General features: G+C 46.5%; 1 protein-coding gene across 2 annotated transcripts in view; it reads left to right on the top strand.

The window, feature by feature from the left end:
- TCF7L1 (transcription factor 7 like 1) overlaps nt 1-23,240 on the top strand; it is a 180,442-nt gene that overhangs the window by 134,912 nt on the left and 22,290 nt on the right. For both annotated transcript variants that reach the window (XM_021667481.2, XM_021667482.2), the window contains exon 4: nt 16,380-16,463. In XM_021667481.2, coding sequence (XP_021523156.2) covers nt 16,380-16,463 — 84 coding nt within the window. The remainder of the gene's footprint in view (nt 1-16,379; nt 16,464-23,240) is intronic.

Here is a 23,240-nt window from a genome sequence, read left to right on the forward strand (position 1 = left end):
CGATGGAGTTTCACCATGTTGGTCAGGCTGGTCTCAAACTCCTGACCTCAAGTGATCCACCTGCCTCAGCCTCCCAAAGTGCTGGGATTATAGGCGTGAGCCACTGCGCCCGGCCCCAGTTTCCCATTTTTTAAATGAACATAATAATATCTGCTTTACCTATATCCAGGAGTCAGTAATATCAAATCAAGTAATTAATATGAAATGTTTTAACAAGTAAAACAACTATAGAAGTATATCCTGCCTGCAGGACCCTGCACAGATGCCACCTCCTCTATGATGTCTTCCAATTGTTCCACGATAATCCTTGCCCATTGCAATCCCTGTCTTACCTGAACCTGTCATTTATAAGATGACCTCAACCAGTCATCTTCTATAAGCATCTCATATAGAAGATGGCTGTTTATGTCCATGATACACCACAGGAAAGATTTTGATGGAGGGCTCTGTACAGAGCTGTCACTGCGTCTTGATCAGCTGATAGGCAGTCCTATAAGAATGGGTAGCCTCCTGCTAGCTTTAAACAGCATAGTTTTATATTTTAGAAAGATATTTCTGGAGGCAAGTGAAGGATAGATTGGAGGAGATGAACTGAGAACAAGAGCACTGGTGACTCTGGAGAGAGGATTTGGGACCCCTTAATTTCTTTCTTTCTTTTTTTTTTTTTGAGATAGGGTCTCACTCTGTTACCCAGGCTGGATCTCGGCTCATTGCAACCTCCACCTCCCAGGATCAAGCAATTCTCCTGCCTCAGCCTCCCAAGTAGCTGAGATTACAGGTGCCTGCCACCATGCCCGGCTAATTTTTGTATTTTTAGTAGAGATGGGGCCAGGCTGGTCTCAAATTCCTGACCTCAGGTGATCCACCCGCCTTGGCCTCCCAAAGTGCTGTGATTACAGGCGCCCAGCCTGGGACCCCTTAATTTCTATCAACTACCTTGTTCTTGGACAACAGACATTTTGTCAATGTGAGGCAAAGCAACCTGCCAATGTGGTTTGCAGCCCTCCACCACTGCCTCTTTCAAACCGGGTTGCTCCCCCGCCTTCCTCCTGAGTGAGAGCCTGCAGGGGCCCAGGCACACCCAGAAGGCTGCTGCAGGGGCCCCTCCATGAAATAGGGTCCAAAAGATGTCCAAAAGCCATGGAACTTGGTGGCCAAAAGCAGGTTAGGGAGGTAACTAAAAGCCTTAAAGTGGATTTTGAGGTTTCTGGTTAGGTACATTGAAGGCACAGGATTGAAAATAATTCATCTGGGGTTACTTTTAATAGCTTTGCTTACTGTTGCTATGATATAATACATACTCATTGTAAAAATTTCAAGTGAAGAAGAAAAGTATGAAAAAGGAACTAATAAAATTGCTTGAAATGTTAAAACTCAGCGATAACATTTGGATGGCTATCCTTCCAGATTCTTTAACTGGCTTTTCTCATGGAACAGTTTGTCCAGGACAGTTTATTTAGGTCAATAAATGTGGATGGCTGGGTGTGGTAGCTCAAATCTATAATCCCAGCACTTTGGGAGGCTAAGGCAGGAGGATCACTTAAGGCCAAGAGTTTGAGACCAGTCTTGGCAACATAGTGAGACCTTGTCTCTACCCCAAAAAAAAAAATTAGTCGGGTGTGGTGGTGTGTACCTGTAGTCCCAGCTACACAGGAGGCTGATGTGGGAGGATTGCTTGATTCCGTGAAGTCAAGGCTGCAATCAGCCACAATAGTGCCACTGCACTCCAGCCTGGCCAACATGGCAAGACCCTATCAATCAAGCCATTAATCAATCAGTAAAAAAATCACCCAGGGCTGGGCACGGTGGCTTAGGCCTGTAATCCCAGCACTTTGGGAGGCCGAGGCGGGTGGATCACCTGAGGTCAGGAATTTGAGACCAGCTTGACCAACATGGTGAAACCTCATCTCTATTAAAAATACAAAAATTAGCCGGGCGTGGTGGCGGGCACCTACAATCCCGGCTACTTGGGAGGCTGAGGAAAGAGAATCACTTGAACCGGGAGGTGGAGGTTGCAGGTAGCTGAGACTGTACCACTGCTCTCCAGCCTGGGCAACAAGAGTGAGACTCCATCTCAAAAAAAAAAAATAACCCAGAAGGGGCACAGAACCTGCAGGGCAGGAGGGAGGAGAGGCTTCCCCAGAGCTCCCCATGGGATGTGGCAGTTCAAAAGCCAGTTACCTTTATTTTTTTTCTAAAGTTATCCGTGGCTTTGCCAAGACAGAAGAGTGTCACAGAGACGGTGGAGGGAGTGGAACAGAAGCCAGCCTGCTGGGGTTGAGAAGCACCTGGGAGGCAGTGAGGGCATGGAAGCAGCTTTCATACATGCTGGGAAGGGAAAGAGGGAGAACCAGAAGGGGCAGCTGCCCACCAGCAGCTTCCTGGGTGCTGCTTCTGCTTCCTCATTCTCTGTGTTTTTTCAACAGCCCACAGACTCAGCCTCAGCTCCTTCTCTCTGCCCTCTTCCACCTGAGTGAAGGTCAAGTGCAGGAGAGGTTGCACAGGCTGTGCCAGCTGCCAGGAGCCCATAGCCCCCTCCTGTGTTTCACCTACAGTGACTCCATACTTGTCCTCCCCCGTCCCCACCACCTATCACATTGTGAGCCCACTTGCTCTGTGCCACACACATCTTTTTTCCCTCCTTCAAATCATCACCCATACATAGGACAATTCACAGCATCACGCATTACAAGAAAAACGCAATTGGAAACTCAGTGAGGGATTTTTTTACCTGTCAGTTTGGCAAAGTTCAAACAGTTTAATAATCTTGTATGAGCGAGGGTGTGGGGAAATACGCCCCCTCCCAGGTTGTTGTCAGCAGTGTCAACTGGGAGAAATTTCGTAACACTCCTCAGAACCTACATGTGCCTGTCTTTGACCTAGCAATTCCCTTCGCAGCTAGAAATGTGTCCTCTTACTATAGACATAAATGAACAACCCGGTGAGTGTTCAAGGGTGTTCAGTGCAGCAGAAGCCTGGGAAACACCTCCGTGTGTGTGAACAGGGGCCCTTTGAGTTGGTTGTGGCACCACCCCATAGTGGCTGCTATGTCGCTGTAACCCAGGAGGAGGCAGCTCTGTGGGGCCGGATATGGCACCAGACCTATGATGCTGACCAACGGAGTGGGGGCAGAATGGCATGGGTGGGTGTGTGCAGGTCAGAGAACAGGCTGCATGCTGTGAAGGAGAAAGCATTTGCTCTTTCAGCCCAGTCTGAGCCCCTGGTCAGAGGCCAGCAGGTGGACTCTGCATCCCGTGGGGGCCAGGGCAGATGTTCTAACCTGAGGGCTGAGAGGAGGGAATCGTGTCAGGAGATTTTCAGGCACACAGAGACAGGGAAGAGATGGAGGGAGGGGGCCCGGCAGGGTTCACCTCAGGGAAAAGAGGACTGGACTTCCAAAGCCATTTTCCACAAAGACACTTCATGTGGTGCACTGGTGGCTGGGCAGTGAGCAGACACTGGTCAGGCCCAGCAAACCAAAAGTCACAGCCGATGGGAGAGGCAGCTTGCGACTCAGCAGGCCTGGCGCTCCAGACCCACCACAGAATGGCTACGCCCAGTGCTTTAGGAGCAGAGTTTTCCCTTCTCCAGAGCAGGCAGCTGTCAGGGGACACACCTGGACAAGTGTCCAGCTCTCTATCAAGACCTCAAGCCGGCCAACGTCAGCTGAGAAACGTGTCTCAGCTTTCCAGCCATCCCAGCAAGTCAGGACACATCTGAGACCCCCACCCGCCCACCCAGCTCCTGCCCACTGGCATTGGTGTGCCTGAGCCAGTTGGCACCCAGCCAATCGGTAGCATCTCTTCTGCACTGAGCCTTCAGTGACTCATCATGGTACCCTGAAATCAGCAGGAGTATTTACACCATGGATACCAGCAAATGCTTTGGTTTTTTTGTTGTTGTTGTTGTTTTGCTTATAGAGCCATTTGTTAGGCGTTTACCAACACACCACAAAACCAGACCCCTCTCCCTACGAAGCATCATAGATCTGTGAGTGGCCAAGCTCTGCGTTAATTCTTCCCCTCCCCAAAGTAAAGTGCAGGTCACAGGCTCATTGAATACCAATAACTTAGGCATTTAGTGACTGAACACGGATTTGTTATAAGCTCCACACATGCCTGCACTCTGCGTGATCCTCTCCAGTGTGCGGACACTCACGCCTGAGTGTGACAGCCACACCTGAGATATCACCCTGCCAGGCAGTCAGTGTTCTTATTCTTGTTTTATAGGTGGAAACCCAGAGGTTCTGAAAGGCGAGGTACACAGGCATACAGTGGGGTTCAGCTAGGACTCCTGACTCTGCATTTGTTGATCACCTCAACACGGTCGGCACTCCCAGCGCCCTCTGTGTTTACACAAACAGCTCCATTCGATTCGATTTTTCCTCCCACAGGAGACCATCTAGTCCAGGCCCCTGCTTCAGACTGATGAAGTAAAATATTCTCATTTTAAAGGTGAGAAGATGGAGTCCAGAAAAGTTAGAGTCTGGAACCCTGGTCTCTTGCCTCCTGTGCTCTAAAATGAAAGCTTGGCTTCTGCGGGGAGCCAGTTTTTAAAACAAACCTTTGATCAAATCTGGGAGGCAAAATTGCCAGGTTCTTTGGAATGGAAGGGAAAGAGAATAGTTTGAGATCATCCAGAAAAGAATAGTTTGAGATCATCCAGAAAAGAAAGAATCATTTGGGGAAAGTAGTGGGTGGGGGGGAGTTGTTTATCGTGAAAGTGACACGTAACCAACACACTTACTTTTGAGTTTACTATTCAGTCTTGAAATGCTTTTGGAGCTCCCCTGCTACCAGTGCATGGGCTTTAAAACTATTTGTTGACTAAATGCTGTGACAGGTGCTAGAAAGAGCAAAATCACTTCCTTGGTTTAAGACCAGTGCAGGCCGGGAGCAGTGGCTTACGCCTGTAATCCCAGCAGAATTGGGAAGCAGAGGTGGGCAGATGACTTGAGCTCAGGAGTTCGAGACCAGCCTGGGCAACATGGTGAAACCCTGTCTCTTCCAAAAATACAAAAAATTAGCCAGGGTGGTGGCTCATGCTTGTGGAACCAGCTACTTGAGAGGCTGAGGTGAGAGGATCGCTTGAGCCCAGGAGATGGAGGTTGCAGTGATCCATGATTGCACGATGGCACTCCAGCCTGAGTGACAGAGCGAGACCCCGCCTCAAAAAAAAATGCAAAATTGGTTCTAAATAATAACTTTTCCACAGAAAACTCTGCCATATTAAATTCAAAAGTATTTTAGGGCATTTGGTTTATATTAAATTTATTTTTAAGTACTCACCTATCAACAATACCTCAAGAAGGCTGGGCGCAGTGGCTCACATCTGTAATCCTAGCACTTTGTGGGGCTGAGGCAGGTGAATCACTTTGAGGTCAGGAGTTTGAGACCAGCCTGGCCAACATGGTGAAACCCGGTCTCTACTAAAATTACAAAAATTAGCTGAGCGCGGTGGTGTGCCTGTAATCCCAGCTACTCGGAAGGCTGAGCCAGGAGAATCGCTTGAACCCAGGAGGTGGAGATCGCACTGCACTCCAGCTTGGGCGACAGAGCGAGACAACGTCTCAAAAAAAAAAAAAAAAAAAAACCAATACCTCAAGAAAGAACCTAACCTACACTCGGGTAAAACAAAAACGTCGTGTTTGGGAGTTAGTGCCATCGGCAAAGTCAAGCAAAGGCATAAATGACTCATTCTTAAGAAAGAAAATAAGGGATAAGAGTACAAAATTTACCTTTTATACTTTTGCCCCTGGAACTTTGTCTAATCCATCTTGTTTAGGAACAAATTCTTACACTCATTTTCTCTTCTTTATTAACCGCTGAAAACTAACTGTTTTCCTGCTTGGGAAAGCTTTTCTTTTTCTTACTCCTGAGTTCATTGATCAGTGTTGGTGTTTTTTCAAACTTAGGTCAATTTGTGAACTTCCCTACAGAAGACAGAAACAGTTCTCCAGGAACTGGCCAAGTTGGGCATCCCATCCTTTGTGCTATGTTTACATATTCTCGGCAGAACTAAGCCAGTTGCTGTGAGAAGCAGGCATTGCCTGTGAGTGAAATGGGCACCCCATGTGTGTGTCACATCTCTAAAGGCTTCCAGGAGAGGATGTTTGACCCCACATTACAGATGAGTGTAAGGCCGATTGCCTCGCCGGGAGCTTGGACGCACACCCCCACCCCCTTTTTTCCCCAAAAGCTCGGACAAGCTGGGGCATGTTTCCTTCTCCCTTTCTCGCACAGCCTGGCTTTGCCTTAAAGAACCCAGTATGCAAGCAGGGTCTTGTGATTCTAGCCGATAGCAGCCAAGTCTTTCTAGCCAATAGCAGCCGAGTCTTTCTAGCCAATAGCAGCCAAGTCCTGTATGCAAACAAAGGCTTGTAAACTTACCCAATAGTAGTCTTGCTCTCCCACACCAATCGTGCTCCTTCACTCCCTATAAAACCCCACGTCTGAGAGGAGTCCGTGCGACTTCTCTGGCTCCTCCTGTCGGACTACAGAACCTCGCCCTGGAGCCAGAATAAATTCCTTCATATTGGATCTTCTTGTGTTGGCCTCAGTTTCTTCCTTTTGAACTCGGCAAGAACCCAAGAACAAACCTTACGATGAGGAAACTGGGGCCTAAGCTCACTGCATTAATACAGCATGGGACAGAGCTTCAGCACATCATGGTTGCCGGGTTCTGGGTGAAGAATTGAGGTGCAGGCTTGACCTTCAAGGAGCTTAAAGTGCCAAGGGCAGACAGAGTGTGCAAATGAGGAAGAGTAGCCGGCTGACCGCCATGGGAACACCGTGTGCCGCTCCTCAAGAGCGACAGACTCGTGGAGGACTCATGCAGGGAAGGTGCCTTGGGAGGACTGGGTTTTGAAGAAGGGGTTAAAGTTTCCCACGAGTGAAGGACAAAGTAAAGGCCGCATCGGGGGGAGCAGCGGGGCAGCGTGGTGCCTTCAGAGTGCAGTGAGGACTCTGCAGCTGGGGTGTGGGGTGGTGAGGGCAGAAGCCAGAAGGATAGGGTGGTGCTGGATTGCTGGTGAGTTTGGGGGCTTTATCTCTTGACCCCAGAAACCAACCAGGGAAGAGTTTTGAGCAGGGAAGAGAAGTGACTGGTTTTTAGAAGGCTGAACTCTGGTAGGAGTGTGAACGTCATTGCAATAGTCCAGGTGAGAAAGCCTGCAACTGTGGCAGAATGGAGAGGAGGAGACACTGATGGCTTCTTCACATTTTTCATTTATAATATGGTTATAGTTTCCTGTTACATAGAGCCTCTAAGAGGACAAGAAGAGCATTTTGAATAATGTCACTGTCACTGTGGTGGGAAGCTGCCTGCACCCAGGGTTTCAGTGTAGCCTTGTGTTCTGGGTGGCAGTGGGCACTTTACATGTCTTAAAAGGCCTGGGAAACCCTTACTTCTCTATCAAAGGGGACCCTGGGTCTGGGTCCCCAGAGTCACTATTTACCATAGGAGTCCAGAGAGGCAGGAAGGACCGGTCACCAAACCTGAGAGCCTTGGCGTCTGCTGATGGTCAGATGGCCAAAATTGAGCAAGACTAACTGTAGGGCTGGAGAAAGGGGCGCTTTCTCTGTCTACTGGGTCTCTCCTCTAGAAGCAGCGGAAGGCATTCTCTGGGCTGGAGTTTTCTCACCTGTGCAGTTTTTGGAGCTGACTTGTTTTCCTTGCTTACAACAGTGGGAAGCATTACTGTGGATTCTGTAACATGAAACTTTGTTTCCTCTGTTGCCCAGGCCCTGCTTAAAGGCTTTTCTGTGAGAACGTGTGAACAGGGAGAATGTGGGCGTTCCCCCAAGCCCTGTAGAGTCCTGTCCACACTAAGCAAGTGTGAGACAGGGTGAGGACGGCTGGGGCGGGGCCCTCCCTACCTTCTGGGAGCCAGAGGGTTAATCTCCGTAGCTTATTGGCAGTCCTGCCTCTCTGTACAGGGCATGCTGGGATTTCCTCCCAGCTGTTTTACATCACGAAGATTTGTGTGTTGGGGAAATTCCAGGGCACAGCTGCAATTAATCTGCTCCATGGCTCCAATCAAAGGGAGGATTCTGCAGGATGGTTTCTCCGCCTCCCTGCAGGAAAGGGGGCTCTAGCCCTCTAGTGACAGCATCCTTCAGAGGGACCCTTCCTGAGACCCATGTTGAGTGGAAACAGCCCACCTGGCCAAGTGCTTGCCCCACGGAGGGCTTTAAGGAGAGGCCCAAAACATTCAGAAAGAGAGGAACAGATTCCCTCCAAATAATAAAGCCACAGGAACACTGATGGCAACACTTGATAACAATGTCACCCAAAGAAAAGAAAACTTTGTTCACCTTTACTTAGGAATGTAGAAGTCAAAAATTTAAAACATGACTAGCATTCCACAACATAGCATAAGAAAGAACAAACCACCATGACCAAATAGGGCTTACCTGGGAAACTCAAAAATGCCTTCGTGTAAGAAAATCTAAAATGCCTTCGTGTAAGAAAATCTATTGCTATATATACATCTCATAAATGAGTCAAATAAGAGAAACCACATGACCATTTTGGTAACTGCTGAGAGAAAAATGCAACAACTGCTCCAAAGAAAACAGTGTAAAAATAGGATTAGAATCATCCTTCCTTAACAAGGTAAAGACATGTTTTAAACCACAACCTCAATCTACTTAACTGTGAACCACAATAGCAGAGCCCCAGTCCCCAGAAGAGAGTTTCCCAGATTCAGTGAGATTGAAAAACTGTATATATGTCCTGTCTTAATGATATACGGTCACGCATGTAAATCAAAGACAGTAGTACCTGCCATTTGGGTTTGGTGTTTTCCTTTCTATTTTTGAGTATCCAAAAGAGAGTACTTAACCCATAGAAAGCACCCCAGAAGTGGAAGTTGCTTGGCTGTTGCTTAGTCATCAGTTGCAATGATGCCATACATTATCATTTCAATGTGTTACATTCCAGGGGACGTCCCCCAGGAGGGAGATCGCTGGACCAACCTGTGTACATGTCTTCGCTATGTGCTGAAGCACGGCCATGACACAATGGTCAGGAGCTGGGCCTTGCAGAGCCAGTTAAATGTAGCCTAGACTGGGCATGGAGAAACCAGCAGTTTGTTTGTTTGTTTGTTTTAAGACAGTCTCTCTCTGTCGCCAGGCTGGAGTGCAGTAGTGCGATCTCAGGTCACTGCAACGTCCACCTACCGAGTTCAAGTGATTCCCCTGCCTCAGCCTCCTGAGTAGCTGGGACTACAGGCGTGTGCCACCATGCCCAGCTAATTTTTGCATTTTTACTAGAGACAGGGTTTCACCATGTTGGCCAGAATGGTCTTGATCTCCTGATCAGCTTGCCTCAGCCTCCCAAAGTGCTGGGATTACAGGCGTGAGCCACCGTACCCGGTAGAAACGAGCAGTTTTAACCTGCCCACATACTATTACCATGCAAAGAACCTAAGCATAGTCACCCATCACTTACTTCCCCAAGGACACGCATGAGTGATTGCCCTCAGGGTGATCATGAGATTGGCCTCACAGCTAAGAACAGCTTTATTGGCTGGGCATGATGGCTCACATCTATAATTACAGCACTCTGCAAGAGCAAGGAGGAAGGATCGCTTGAGCCCAGGTGTTCAAGACCAGCCTGGGCAGCATAGTAAGACCCCCATCTCTAAAAATAAAATATAAATAAACAGAAGAACTTTATTTCCACTCTAGTTGGGCTGGGCCTGACCTAGGAATTCATAACTACCTGGCTGCCTTCAGATTTCTGATACCGCAGTGGAAGAGGATTACAAGGGGTGTCACTGGCTCCTGCTGCCCCAGTTCATGGTTCTGGGAGGCTCAACTGTCCTTTCCTTGGAGTTATGATGCAGAGGCAAGCTGTAGGGGCTCCAAAGTGTTAGAGCTCTTCCTTCACCCCCATCACTCATCTCAAAATCTTAAAAAAGACAAAAAAATAGAAAAGGGGAAGTGACGATCCTCCATACCCCTGCCTCCCAGAACAAGTCCCTTCCTGCACACCGCCCCCGTGCCACCCCAGGCACAGCTGGAGCAGGGCCGGCCCCGGTGAGATGCTCACTGTTCCCAGGATGCCTTTTCCTTCTGCTCTTTTCACTCACACTGCCTGACTTGTCTGTAAGGGGCCAGGTATCAGTGACGGGCACAGCCAATGTGGTCTCCCAGCAGAAGCCAAGACTTCTTGTTATGTAGATAAAACAAGTGCATGGTCAGACACCGAAAAGAGTGGCTATTACTGAAAACCCTTACTATGAATGTGTGTACAAAATGCAAGCATACAGAGATGTACTTATTTGTGTGCTTGATATCCCTTGATATCCCCAGCACCAAGGCAGACAAACCCCCATGGAGCTCACAGTGTATTGGGTACCAGCTCCTTGGCCACTAGAGCAGTGATTCTCAGTTGAGGGAGGGAGGATTTTCTCCCCCAGCCCCAGGAGACATTTGGCAAAGTCTGGAGACATTTTTGTTAATCTGTATGGGAGTGCATCGGCATCTAGTATTATAGTTAGAGGCCAAAGATGTTGTTAAATTTTACAGGACAGCCCACCACCCCCAATAAAAAAAATATCCAGCCCAGGGCCAGGCGCAGTGGCTCACGCCTGTAATCCCAGCACTTTGGGAGGTCGAGGCGGGTGGATCACGAGGTCAAGAGATCGAGACCGATCCAAGATGGCTGATCACTAGCAGCTCGGGCACGTAGCTCCCAGTGAAAGCGCAGAGAACGAGAGGACGCCACACTTTCAGACGAATATTTGTAGCTCACGGACCAGGAGATTCCCAGCGGGGGAGCCCCACGGGTCGCCAGTGCGACTCTTGTGGCCGGCGCGGCGGTTTTGCTGGCGCCTTAAAGCGGCAGTTCTTGGTGCAGAGTCCGGAGATTCCTGGGCAGAAAGGCACCATCAATCTTAACACCGCTGTTTTGGCCGGCGCAGTGGATTGCTCAGTTTTCGGCGCTGGGAATCAAAAAGTTGGACGTCCGCTCAGAGACCTAGTTAGAAAGTCGGTAATTACAAAGACGACAGATGGATAAATATATAATCAAGGGAAGAAAGCAGCCTAAAAAGGCAGAGAACACTCAAAATCAGAATGCCTCTCCCTCTACAGGGGATCGCAATTCCTCATCAGTAATGGAACAAGGCTTAATGGAGAACGAGTGTGTTCCAGTAACAGAAGCAGGTTTCAAAACGTGGGTGATGAGAAACTTCTGTGAATTAAAAGAACTTGTTCTAACGCAATGCAAAGAAACTAAGAACCTTAAAAAAAGGTTTGACGAAATGCTAACGAGAATGGACAATTTAGAGAGAAATATAAGTGAATTGATGGAGCTGAAAAGCACCACACGAGAACTTCGCGAAGCATGCACAAGCTTAAACAGTCGAATTGATCAAGCAGAAGAAAGGATATCAGAAGTCGAGGACCAGCTCAGTGAAATGAAACGAGAAGACAAGATTGGAGAAAAAAGGATAAAAAGGAACGAGCAAAGTCTCCAGGAAATATGGGACTATGTGAAAAGACCTAATCTACGTTTGATAGGTGTACCTGAATGTGAGGAAGAGAATGAATCCAAGTTGGAAAATACTCTTCAGGATATCATTCAGGAAAACTTTCCCAACCTAGCAAGGCAAGGTAATATTCAACTCCAGGTAATACAGAGAACACCACAAAGATATTCTTCAAGAAGACCAACCCCAAGGCACATAATTGCCAGATTTATTAGGGTTGAAATGAAGGAGAAAATACTAAGGGCAGCCAGAGAGAAAGGTCAGGTTACCCATAAAGGGAAATCTATCAGACTTACAGCGGATCTCTCAGCAGAAACCCTACAAGCCAGAAAAGAGTGGGGACCAATATTTAACATCCTTAAAGAAAAGAACTTTCAACCCAGAATTTCCTATCCAGCCAAACTAAGCTTTATGAGCGAAGGAAAAATTAAATCCTTTGCGAACAAACAAGCACTTAGAGAGTTCACCACCACCAGGCCTGCTTTACAAGAGCTTCTGAAAGAAGCACTATACATATAAAGGAACAACCAATATCAGCCTTTCCAAAAATATATCAAAAAGCAAAGAACATTAATACAGTGAAAAATTTACATCAACTAATGGGCAAAACAGCCAGCTAGCATCAAACGCCAGTATTAAAGTTATATATATTTTAATTGAATAAAAAGCCAAAACCCATCGGTATGCTGCATCCAGACCCATCTTACATGCAGCGATACACAAAGACTCAAAGAGAAGGAGGAAGATTTACCAACCAGAGAGTAAAAATAAACAAATAAACAAAAAGCAGGAGATGCAATTCTCGCCTCTGATAAAGTAGACTTTAAAGCAACAAAGATCAAAAGAGGCAATGAAGGACATTGCATAATGGTAAAAGGATCAATGTAACAAGAATAGCTAAAGATTCTATAGATCAACGAGATAGAAAATTAACAAGGATATTCAGGATTTGAACTCAGACCCGGAACAAGTAAACTTAATAAACATTTATAGAACTCTCCACTTCAAATACACAAAACATACATTACCACCTCACACCTATTCCAAAGGTGACTATATAATTGGAAGTAAATCACTCCTCAGTAATCGCATAGCATTTCATAGGTTTAAATGAAATATTGGTTGGCTGTTTGTTTGTTATCTTCTTCCCTTATTCCTTCCTGACTACATCATTAAGTATAATTATCAGTATAAAAGAGGTTTTCAATACCCATTATTAAATTGCATTCCAGCCTGGGCAAGAAAGCAATACTCCCATTCTCTCTCCCTCTTTCTTTTTCTTTTTCCTCCTCCCCATTCTCTCTCTTTCTTTCTCTTCCTTTTTCCTCCTCCCCATTCTCTCTCTAAAAAAAAAAAAAAAAAAAAAAAAAAAAACAAGATGAAGAACAGTTCCACAGAGACCCCTTGTGCTGCCTTTTTTTTTTTTTTAGACCAAGTAAAAAAAAAAAAAAAAAAGAGATCGAGACCATCCTGGTCAACATGGTGAAACCCCGTCTCTACTAAAAATACAAAAAATTAGCTGGGCATGGTGGCGCGTGCCTGTAATCCCAGCTACTCAGGAGGCTGAGGGAGGAGAATTGCCTGAACCCAGGAGGCGGAGGTTGTGGTGAGCCGAGATTGTGCCATTGCACTCCAGCCTGGGTAACAAGAGTGAAACTCCGTCTCAAAAAAAAAAAAAAAAAATCCAACCCAAAATGTCATAGTGCCGAGACTGAGAAATCCTGCACTACAATCCTACAAGCCAACTGTGCCAGACCATCTATAAGGTCACTTGAGAGTATTATGTAAGACCCAAAACTCTAGCACCGTCCCAAACTAGGGTTCACATTTCTTTGGACCACTCCCATATGCTCTAAGGACATCCCTGGGAAGCCAACAAATAAGAAGAGTGCTTAGCATGTGTGTGTCTTTGTGGCCCTAAATAGGGAGCAGATGCTGGTAGAGTTGATGAATTTTAGGAACCCTTCTGTCCTGTTTAATGTTAGGGGGTATGGATTTGGGATACTTCTCTTTAGCACCTGATAGTTGTTACTGTAGTTCAATTTTTAAAAAGAAAAATGTTCAAGTTGTTGCTTCTAGAAAAACTAGTGTGATGTTTAGGCTTCAAGTGCAAGCTCTGGGCACCTTCAGCATCCCTCCAGGAGAATGCTGACATACACAGACCCATTCCATTTCTGGGTTGCCAGCCCCGTGCGAGACAGAGGAGAGAGCGAACCCATCCAAAGAAAAGGCTGCAGGTGGGAGATGAGGAAGACAGTTTTAGGAAAAGCTTTGTGAACTCATGGTGTCGTGAAAGGTGTGGGATTTGAAGTCAGGAGACCTAGGCTCTGGCTCCAGCTCTCATATGAAGTTGGGCAAGCCATTTAGCCTTTGTTTATGTCCATTAGCTTCTTTTTTTTTTTTTTTGAACAGAGTCTCACTCTGTCACCCAGGCTGGAGTATAGTGACACAATCTCAGCTCACTGCAACCTCTGCCTCCTGGGTTCAAGCAATTCTCTTGGCTCAGCCTCCTGAGTAGCTGGGACTACAGGCGTGCACCACCATGACAAGCTAATTTTTGTATTTTTAGTAACAATGGGGTTTCACCATGTTGGCCAGGCTGGTCTTGAACTCCTGACCTCAAAGGATCTGCCCCACTTGGCCTCCCAAAGTGCTGGGATTACAGGCATGAGCCACTGTGCCCAGCCTACTCCTTTTAAAATTCGGGATAGTCACACCTACTTGTAATCGCAGGTTGTTGTGAATATTACACTGGGTTTTGTGTGTGAAAATGCTTTGACAACTGCAAATGTAGCACAAATGTTATTCACAGTGGAAATGCGTTTTCACTAATGATACCAATATTTTCCCAGTGCTTTTCACTTGCAAGGGCATTGAAATCACAGTTAATTTGTGTATGGTGTGTGGGCTCTGGATAGGGCAAGGGATGGTGGTGGTGGGAAGGGAGGAAGAAGATAGGGTCAGCAGAGGACATAGACAGAGGTGAGACCCCATTTGAGGGCTGAGGGGTGGGGGCACAGAGGTCCCAAAGTGAAAAGACTGTCCTTATTCATAGGGCTTCATTCCCGCTTCCCACCAGACCCCCCACGCCAGGCCTGTGTGGCCCATCCCATGTGCTAGACTAGCCTGTGGCACATGTGACCTTAAGTTGTTGTTCCTGCCCATGGATGCCTTTTTGAAAGTCCAGTCCCTGCCATCTTGGTCAAGACTTATGGTGGATGAAGAGCAAAGGGGCCTTCTTCAGCTCCTCCCATCCACCCTTCTGCTCCTGTACACAGCAGAGCCAGATTATGATTGGTTTTTCCTGATTACATGACCAGAGCAAGGGATAATTCAAAGACTTCTTTTTTTTTCTTTTTTTGAAACAGAGTCTCACTCTGTCATACAGGCTGGAGTGCATTGGCACGATCTCAGCTCACTGCAACCTCCACCTCCCAGGTTCAAGCGATTCTCCTGCCTCAGCCTCCCGAGTAGCTGGGACTATAGGCCTATGCCACCATACTCAGCTGTTTTTTGTATTTTTTAGTAGAGACGGAGTTTCACCACGTTGGCCAGGCTGGTCTTAAACTCCTGACCTCAAGTGATCCACCTGCCTCGGCCTCCCAAAGTGCTGAGATTGCAGGTGTGAGCCACTGCACCCAGCCAAAGACTTCTTTCTATGAAACTCTTCCTGGAGCCACCACTTTCCATTAGAGCTTTCATTCTCAAAGGAGTCTCAAGAATTCTGCAAAGAGGCTGCTTGCGGGTCTGCTGCCCAGAAGCAACCCGTCAATGTTGACACTAAGACAACATGTGCGCTTTTGCTCCTGGCAAAGACTAATGGTTTGCTTATGGAAATAATAGGTGTCATTTATCAAATGTCTCCCATGTGCGAGGCACTGTGCTCACTATGTGACACTGTCCTTAGTCCTTCAAACAACCTGTACAGTGAGTGATAATAGCCTTGCCTTACAGATGCTACAACTGGGACTCAGAGTTGTTAATCACTTGTCCAGGGTCACACGGCCTACATTGGCAGAGTAAGAGCCTGAACCCACGAATGCAGGGCTGCAGAGCCCAGGAGGGCCCTTCCCAGTGCCCCTGACTGCTGCTCCACTCAACTCACTTTCCAGGCTCTTGGCAAGGACTGGGCCATGCTAGAGGAGAGAGAGAGAGAGAGAGTGGGTGTGTGTGTGTGTGTGTGTGCGCGCGCGCGCGTGCGTGTATGTTGGGGAGGTACTATTTGGTTTGGGTTATTTGCAGTGACATGTGGGAAAGAAGGGGGTACTGGGTAATCTTTTCAAGGCTGAGAGACGTTATAATGAAGTAAAGTTCAGCATCCTTTACTTCATTATAAAGTAATATCATCCAGTTGGGATAGATGTTACCCATGACTCCTTGACAGGCAGATGGCTTTTATTCATTCATTCCCAGATACTTCTAGATGGCTGTTTCATAGGGAGCATTGTGTGTGGATGCCGTAAGCGATGGAAATGAATGGGGCAGGATGGCCATCTGGGAGCCTCTTCTTCCTTGATCAGCCCTGCCTGTCACATGACTACAGCAGAGGGGACTTGAGCCTCACCAATAGGTTCTTAGAATATGTTGATTGATTGTGCTGGAATGGATCGGTTCTCTCCGCCACTTAAAGTTCAGCTTAGTAGTCATTCGTGTCCCCCGAAAAATGACAGAGGGCGTGGTGAGGGTGGTGGTGGTTGTAAATGTATGCTAGCCCCTGTTATGATCATTTGGAAATTGACCCAGTACAGGGCATGTGGCATGAAAATACAGGCCTCCCTGATGGCCAGTGTCGGCACCCTAACAGCAGCACTCGGCAAACTTTGGGTACTTGTGAGGCCTCATCTCACCAGCAGCTTTTTCTTTTCTGTTCCCTGTGCAGTACCTGCAGATGAAATGGCCCCTCCTCGATGTCCCCTCCAGTGCCACAGTCAAGGACACGAGGTCACCATCTCCAGCACACTTGGTAAGTCTGTTTCACCATAAAGCACCAAAAGGCCACTATCACTGGCCTCATCCAAAGCCATTGCCTTCTGCCCTCGTGCTGAAACAGATTGGGTCTAACATTGTGTCCTCAGATGTGTGAGTACAGTGAGGAAGAGCTGAGTGCTTGGGGCTAACAGTTGGGTTGTGACGTATACTCCAGCACACACACCACACTGCCTCGAATGTTGTGTGATTGGAAGAGCCGTCCCCAACCCTCATGGCCCTGGCTGCCCACCCTGGTTCATCACGGAAGACTGCCTCCGATCCGTCCCAGCTGCCATCTGAACCCCCTGCCCACTTCACCTGGGCAAGGGTGGCCTCTCTCTCCTGTTGAGGCTCACCCAGTATTGTCTCCTCTTCTCCCTCATAGCTGCAAGGCAATAGTTGAAGAGGTTCTTCTGTACAGGATGTTATAGGAAATAATTTAATAGGACATGTATAAACAAATGCCCCTCAGGGCAGCCAAGTCTATTCTTCCAGGCCCTGTAGCAACACCAGCCAGAAAGGAGGGTCTGAACACAGTCCTGGGAGACGGGAGCAGTGGATCCAAGCAGGTCCTCTGGCCTCCTCAGGACATACAAAGGACTGAAACCCAAAGCCAATAAGAGATGCTCCTGGAACAGAACCAGATATTCCACTTTCCTAGACTTTTCTTGGTGCTTGGGTCAACACTTGCCTGAAGACGCACTCACTCCACAAGCTCACTGGTGCTTGCCCACTGTTCAGTGAGCCTCAGAATCCTGGGATGCAGTTAGAAGGACCCCCATCCTGCATGACGTACGCATTTTACAGACGAGCAAACCTAGGGCTTCACCGTTACTACCTCGTACTAGTTATTAGCCATTGGGCTTCTGTGATGTTTATTAAAGTTTAATTATAGAACATTTTAAAGATGTATAAAAGTAGAGAGAATTATATAATGAATCCCCATGTTCCCTTCACCCAGAATTTCCCTCCCGCTACATTGGGTTTTAAAGTGAATCCCAGACGTTATTTTACTTTGTAGGACATTTTAAGATATACTGATAATTCTTGTTCATTAAAAGCTTAGAGTCGGCCAAGAGAGGTGGCTCACACCTATAATCCCAGCACTTTGGGAGGCCGAGGCGGGCAAATCACAAGCTCAGGAGTTTGAGACCAGCCTGACCAACATGCTGAAACCCCATCTCTACTAAAAATACAAAAATTAGCTGGGGATGGTGGCACACTCCTGTAATCTCAGCTACTTGGGAGGCTGAGACAGGAGAACCCAGGAGATGGAGATTGCAGTGAGCCAAGATCACACCATTGCACTCTAGCCTGGGCAACGAGCGAGACTCTGTCTCAAAAAGAAAAAAAAAACGCCTAGAGTCTAGCAGAAGAGAAAGAAGATATGTGCAAAAAGATAAATAAATAAGGGTACAGGGAGCCTGTGTGGCTTCCAGGAATCAGGAGACTTGCCCCTGTGGAGCCCTTGGGAATTTACAGTGGGATGCCATGTGCAGCTCTCAGGTGATTATCACAGCCATCACCAGGGAAGGTGAGGATGACAGTGGAAGGAACCGTAAGTGGCAGGACCAGTCATCCAGGAAAGGCAGCAGGTTCTGCGGCCAGTCACCAAGGTACAAGCCGCCCATTGAACAAACCCCGAAACTCAGGATAAGCCAGGGTGGTGGCTCTGGTCCTGAGTCCCACTTGGGATGGCCAAGCACGAGGCGCAGGTGCCCTCTAGTGGTGCCAGTCAGCCCTGGTGGAGGATGTCTGGACCACATCCACCCACTCCAGACCTGGTTTTCACCCCTCACTTCCCCCCAGCACAACCATCTCTGTTTCAGATCTGTGCCTTCCCCACCTGTACTGTGCCACCCCCAAGCTCACTCTTGCAGTCCTGAGATGGCTGGGTCCTCTGTCTTAGTGTCTCTCTGCATATTGTCACATTTCCATCTACTTTTCAAGAATGTTTATTTCCCTTTAAAAACTAACACATGAGGCTGGGCACAGTGGCTCACACCTGTAATCCCAGCACTTTGGAAGGCCGAGATGGGCAGATCACCTGAGGTCAGGAGTTCAAGACCAGCTGGGTCAACATGGGGAAACCCCATCTCTACTAAAAAATACAAAAAATTAGCTAGGCATCGTGGCACGTGCCTATAATCCCAGCTACTTGGGAGGCTGAGACAGGAGAACCCAGGAAGTGGAGGTTGCAGTGAGCCGAGATCGCGCCATTGCACTCCAGCCTGGGCAACACAGACAGACTCTGTCTCAAAAAAAAAAAAAGACCTAACACATGGGGGCTGGGTACAGTGGCTCACGCCTTTAATCTCAACACTTTGGGAGGCCAAAGAGAGAGGAAATTGCTTGAGGCCAGGAGTTTGAGACCAGTCTGCTCAACATGGCAAGATCTCTACAAAAAATTTTAAAAATTAGCCAGATAGTCCCATCTACTCAGGAGGTTGAGGTGGGAGGACCGCTTGAGCCCGGGAGTTTGAAGCTGCAGTGAGCCATGATTGTGCCACTGCATTCCAGCCTGAGTGACAGAGTGAGACTCTACCATGAACAACAACAACAAAAAAACCCTAACACATGTACTCTGAGTTCCCCATTCTTCCTTTTGCACAGAACAATCCTTCCCTGAAAAATGAAAGAAAAACCCTGTGTTCAGCCGTCCTGTTCCTGGGAGCACCGTCCTGATTCTCTTTTAATGTTTCCAGCCCGACTTCCCACACCTGTCACCTCCTTTCTTCTGCCACTCTTCTGCAGCCCGGTTCTGCACGCCAGTCGCATCTAATAACTAACTCTACTCCTCTTCCTGCTTTTTTGCGACACAGCTGACACCCAGGCCCTGACTACTCTCTGCTTCCTGTAAATCTTCATTTCATTGACTCCAAGATACTGTATTAATACACATAAACAGTTTTTTGTCCTTTCTAAGCTTCCGTTTTCTTTCTAGACTTTTCTTCAAATAAATCAGATCTTCATCATCACTTATTACTCTCAATGTTTGTGACAGAAAAATATATAAAATCCTATCAAGAGAGTTGTAGGACTCTCAAGAAAGTTCTACACCCATAGTTCCAGCTGCCAAACAAACATCTAACCATTGCAGATGTGCCCTCTGCAAATAATAACTCAGCATTGTGGTGGAGCAGGAGCTCCTTATTTTGTCTAAGCACAGAGAAGCATGAACTGTTACCACATATGGCATTATAGATAGCAACATGGATAATTTTCTAGTACATTTTCTATTACCGTAGTCTGTATTCTAATATTGCAAAGCAGAAATGGGCCTCAAAAAATAAGGAACATTTATGGGAGAAAATCTTAACATTAACTGGGAATTCAAGCAGATGGGGAGAAGACCTTCATTCTCAATTTTTGAGGCAGAGCATCGCATTCCAGTGAGAGGTGTGTATGTGCCGGTGCAAAACCTGCGATACCCAGGGAGGAGGGCATGTGAGTGGGAGGCTGTATAATACACTTGGTTGAAATCCCAGATCCACCTCTTTCTATTTACACAGCTCCAAGCAAATTACCTCATCTCTCTTTGCCTTGGTTTCCTCATCTATTAAATGGGGATTAGAAGAGGACTGACTTCATAGAGTCGCTGTGCGAAAATGAGCCAGTGTATTGTAATGAGTCTAGAATTGTGCCTACCACAAAGTAAGTCCTCAATAACTATTAGCCTACGACTCCCAGCATCACCACCACCACCACTGCTACCGCTACCTCTACTATTATTAAATGAGAGGGAAAGAACAATGAAAATACTGTTTAATTAGCAAAACTAAGAGGTAATGAGGGCCTGAATTAGGTGCCAGAACAAATGGGCAGATTGCAGAGGTAACAGAGATAATGAGCCTATAGAATTTAGCATCTAATCCCCCAAGGATATGATTTAATTGGTCTGGGGTGCGGCTGGTATCTTAGTTTTTAAGCTCCCCAGGAGATTCTAAGGGGCAGCCAGAGTGGAGGATCGTTGTTGTAATTGCAAATTACAAACCAGAGGCAGAGTGGAAGGAGGACCCAGAGACATCCCAGTTTGTGAGGTGCGGCTCTCTCCAGGCTAGATGTGTAAGCAGGTCTTGAAGGTTTTTCGGAGGGAGTCACTGAGGTTTGGACACTGGCTTTTTTGTTAAAATACTCGAGATTATGCAATGTATTTTAAGAGTCAGGAGTAAAGTATTTAAGATGAGGTTTGCCCTGGGAGTAGAGCAAGTGAAAGAAACAGCCTGCATACTTGAAGAGATTTAGTGAGTCATGTAGAAGCTGTCTATCAAGGAAGTATGTCTAAGCAAGTCACAACTGGGCCAGGGTGCCGGATGAAGTTATGTTAATAAGTTGGACTTTACACCCTCAAAACAAGCTCTAAAGACTAACAATAACATTGTATAAGCAACTATTTTTAAGATCCAATCACTGTAATCTCATCACTTGCAGATTATTATCCAGACCCCTCACCATGACCCACATACCAGGTCCCTGTCTTCCCCTCCACACTCCCCCAGGAGCACTGTGTCCAGCTATGCAAAACAAATATATGACCCTCTAGAATATAACCAACACGAAGACAAGGAATCGCATCTGAGCGCCTGTTGTAATGCTCCAGAGCATCTGTTGAATGAATGGAAGAATGAATGGTCTGGTAAAAGGTTAATATCCCTTCTCTACCCCCATTTACCCAGATCCAATTCCTTTTTTCTTTCAGAACTATGTTTTAATTTTTAAAAATCTTTTTTTGAAACCATGAAAGTAATGCATGCACTGTGTAGAACTCTTGGGAAAATGCCAGAAAACACAGAAAAAGATCTATAATCCCGCAGCCCACAAACATTTTGTTAAATAGTATTTCAGTCTGCGGGTGGGTGGGTGGCTGTGTGTGTGTGTGTGTGTGTGTGTGTGTTTTCTTATAACTTGCTTTCTATTTGATGACTAAAATGCTTCCTGTCCAGGTAGATGCCTAATAAATTCTACTGAGTTACAGGCAAATGGGGCCACAGGCCAGGAGACAAATAATCCAAGTAATTTGGAAATGGTTGCAGTTCTCCAAAACTTTAGAGTGACTTAATCCAGCTATTTGGAAAGAGTCAGATTTCCAGGGTTTTTCTTTTTTTTAATGCAAATTTTAGCTGTTAGGCTGAGCATCCAAAATCAGAAAAGGGACCCAGGGAATAAGGAGCCGAGGTATAGAGGAAGGTGTGGAGAAAAATCTAGATGAGGTTAGAGCAAAGTCAGAAATATCTACCAGCTTTGAAACTTTGCCACCTCTCTCTTCCTGGTTGCCTTTTAACATTTTAAAAATAGACAGACATAGATGGTTTCCAGTTGTTTGTTTATTTTGAGACAGTCTCACTTTTGCCTAGGCTGGAGTATAGTGGCGCAAACTCAGCTCACTGCAACCTCCACCTCCCAGGTTCAAGAGATTCTCCTGCCTCAGCCTCCCAAGTAGCTGGGATTACAGGCATGAGCCACCACATCCAGCTAATTTTTCTGTATTTTTAGTAGAGATGGGGTTTCACCATGTTGGCCAGGCTGGTCTCGCACTCCTGGCCTCAAGTGATCTGCCCACCTCAGCCTCCCAAAGTGCTGGGATTACAGGCATGAGCCACCATGCCTGGCCCAGTTTTTAAGCTAAAGTTAACATCCTGTGCATATATTTGTATACATGTGCACTTTTCCCTCCATTCAAAAAAAAAAAAAAGTAGAGATATGATCTCACTCTGTTGCTCAGGCTGGCCTTGTACTCCTGGCCTCAAGCGATCCTCCTACCTCAGTCTCCAAATGTGCTAGGATTACAGGCATGAGCTATCATGCTCAGCCTCCCCATTTTTAAGATATAATTTACATATAGTGAAATTCACACAAGTATATAACTCTATGAGTTTTGACAAACTTCTACAGTCATGTACAAATTCACCACAGTCAAGATATAGAACAGCTTAGCTGGGTATGAAAAATAAAAATAAAAAAGATATAGAACAGTTCTGTGTTAGGGTTCTCCAGGGAAACAGAACCAAGGTGATGTATGTGTGTAGAGTGAGTGAGTATGTGTAGAGGGAGAAAGATTTAAGAGGGTAAACTGGCAGGCTGGAGACTGGCAGTAAAGAGTTACAGTCTAAGTCTAAAGGAAGTCTGTTGGCCGAGTTCCATTCAGTTTTAAGGCTCAAGAATAATCCTCTTTGGCACCATTCATTCTCTGTCCTTCCAGCCCACCAGGATGGGACTTGTGCCCCTGAGGCCCTGGGCAGCAGCCTCACCTTCTGAATCTCCTCTTGGGGTCATTTTTCCCTCTTCTTGAAGGATAACAAATGTTTACAGCCACATCGCTATAGCCCATTCTGTAGAAGTCTGACAGCCTTCTTTCCCTTTGTTCTGTCTTTGTCTGCTTCAATCCAAGAGGGCAGTATTTCTGCTGAGGTGGTTGATTGAACCCATGAGTCACAGCCCCAATCTCCTTATTATCTGATTGTCCAATCACACCATTGGTGTTCTCTCAGGTACATACCTTATAATTTTTTGCAATGAGGCTAGGCTGAGAATTTTCTAAATTTTCAACTTCTGGTTCCTTTTTGCTTAACAATTCTTTAATTTACTTCTCACATTTTACTATAAGCAGTAAGGAGAAACCAAGCCACACCTTCAGTACTTTGTTTAGAAATCACTTATGCTAAATATCTAAATTCATCACTCACAAGTTCTACCTTTCGCAAAACACCGCAACATAACTTAGCCATGTTCCTTCCCACTTTGTAACAAGAATCGCATTTCACTAGTTCCAATA

This window comes from Aotus nancymaae, unplaced genomic scaffold (assembly GCF_030222135.1).
Source record: "Aotus nancymaae isolate 86718 unplaced genomic scaffold, 86718_ANA_hifiasm-v0.15.2.pri h1tg000017l, whole genome shotgun sequence".
Lineage (NCBI taxonomy): Eukaryota > Metazoa > Chordata > Mammalia > Primates > Aotidae > Aotus > Aotus nancymaae.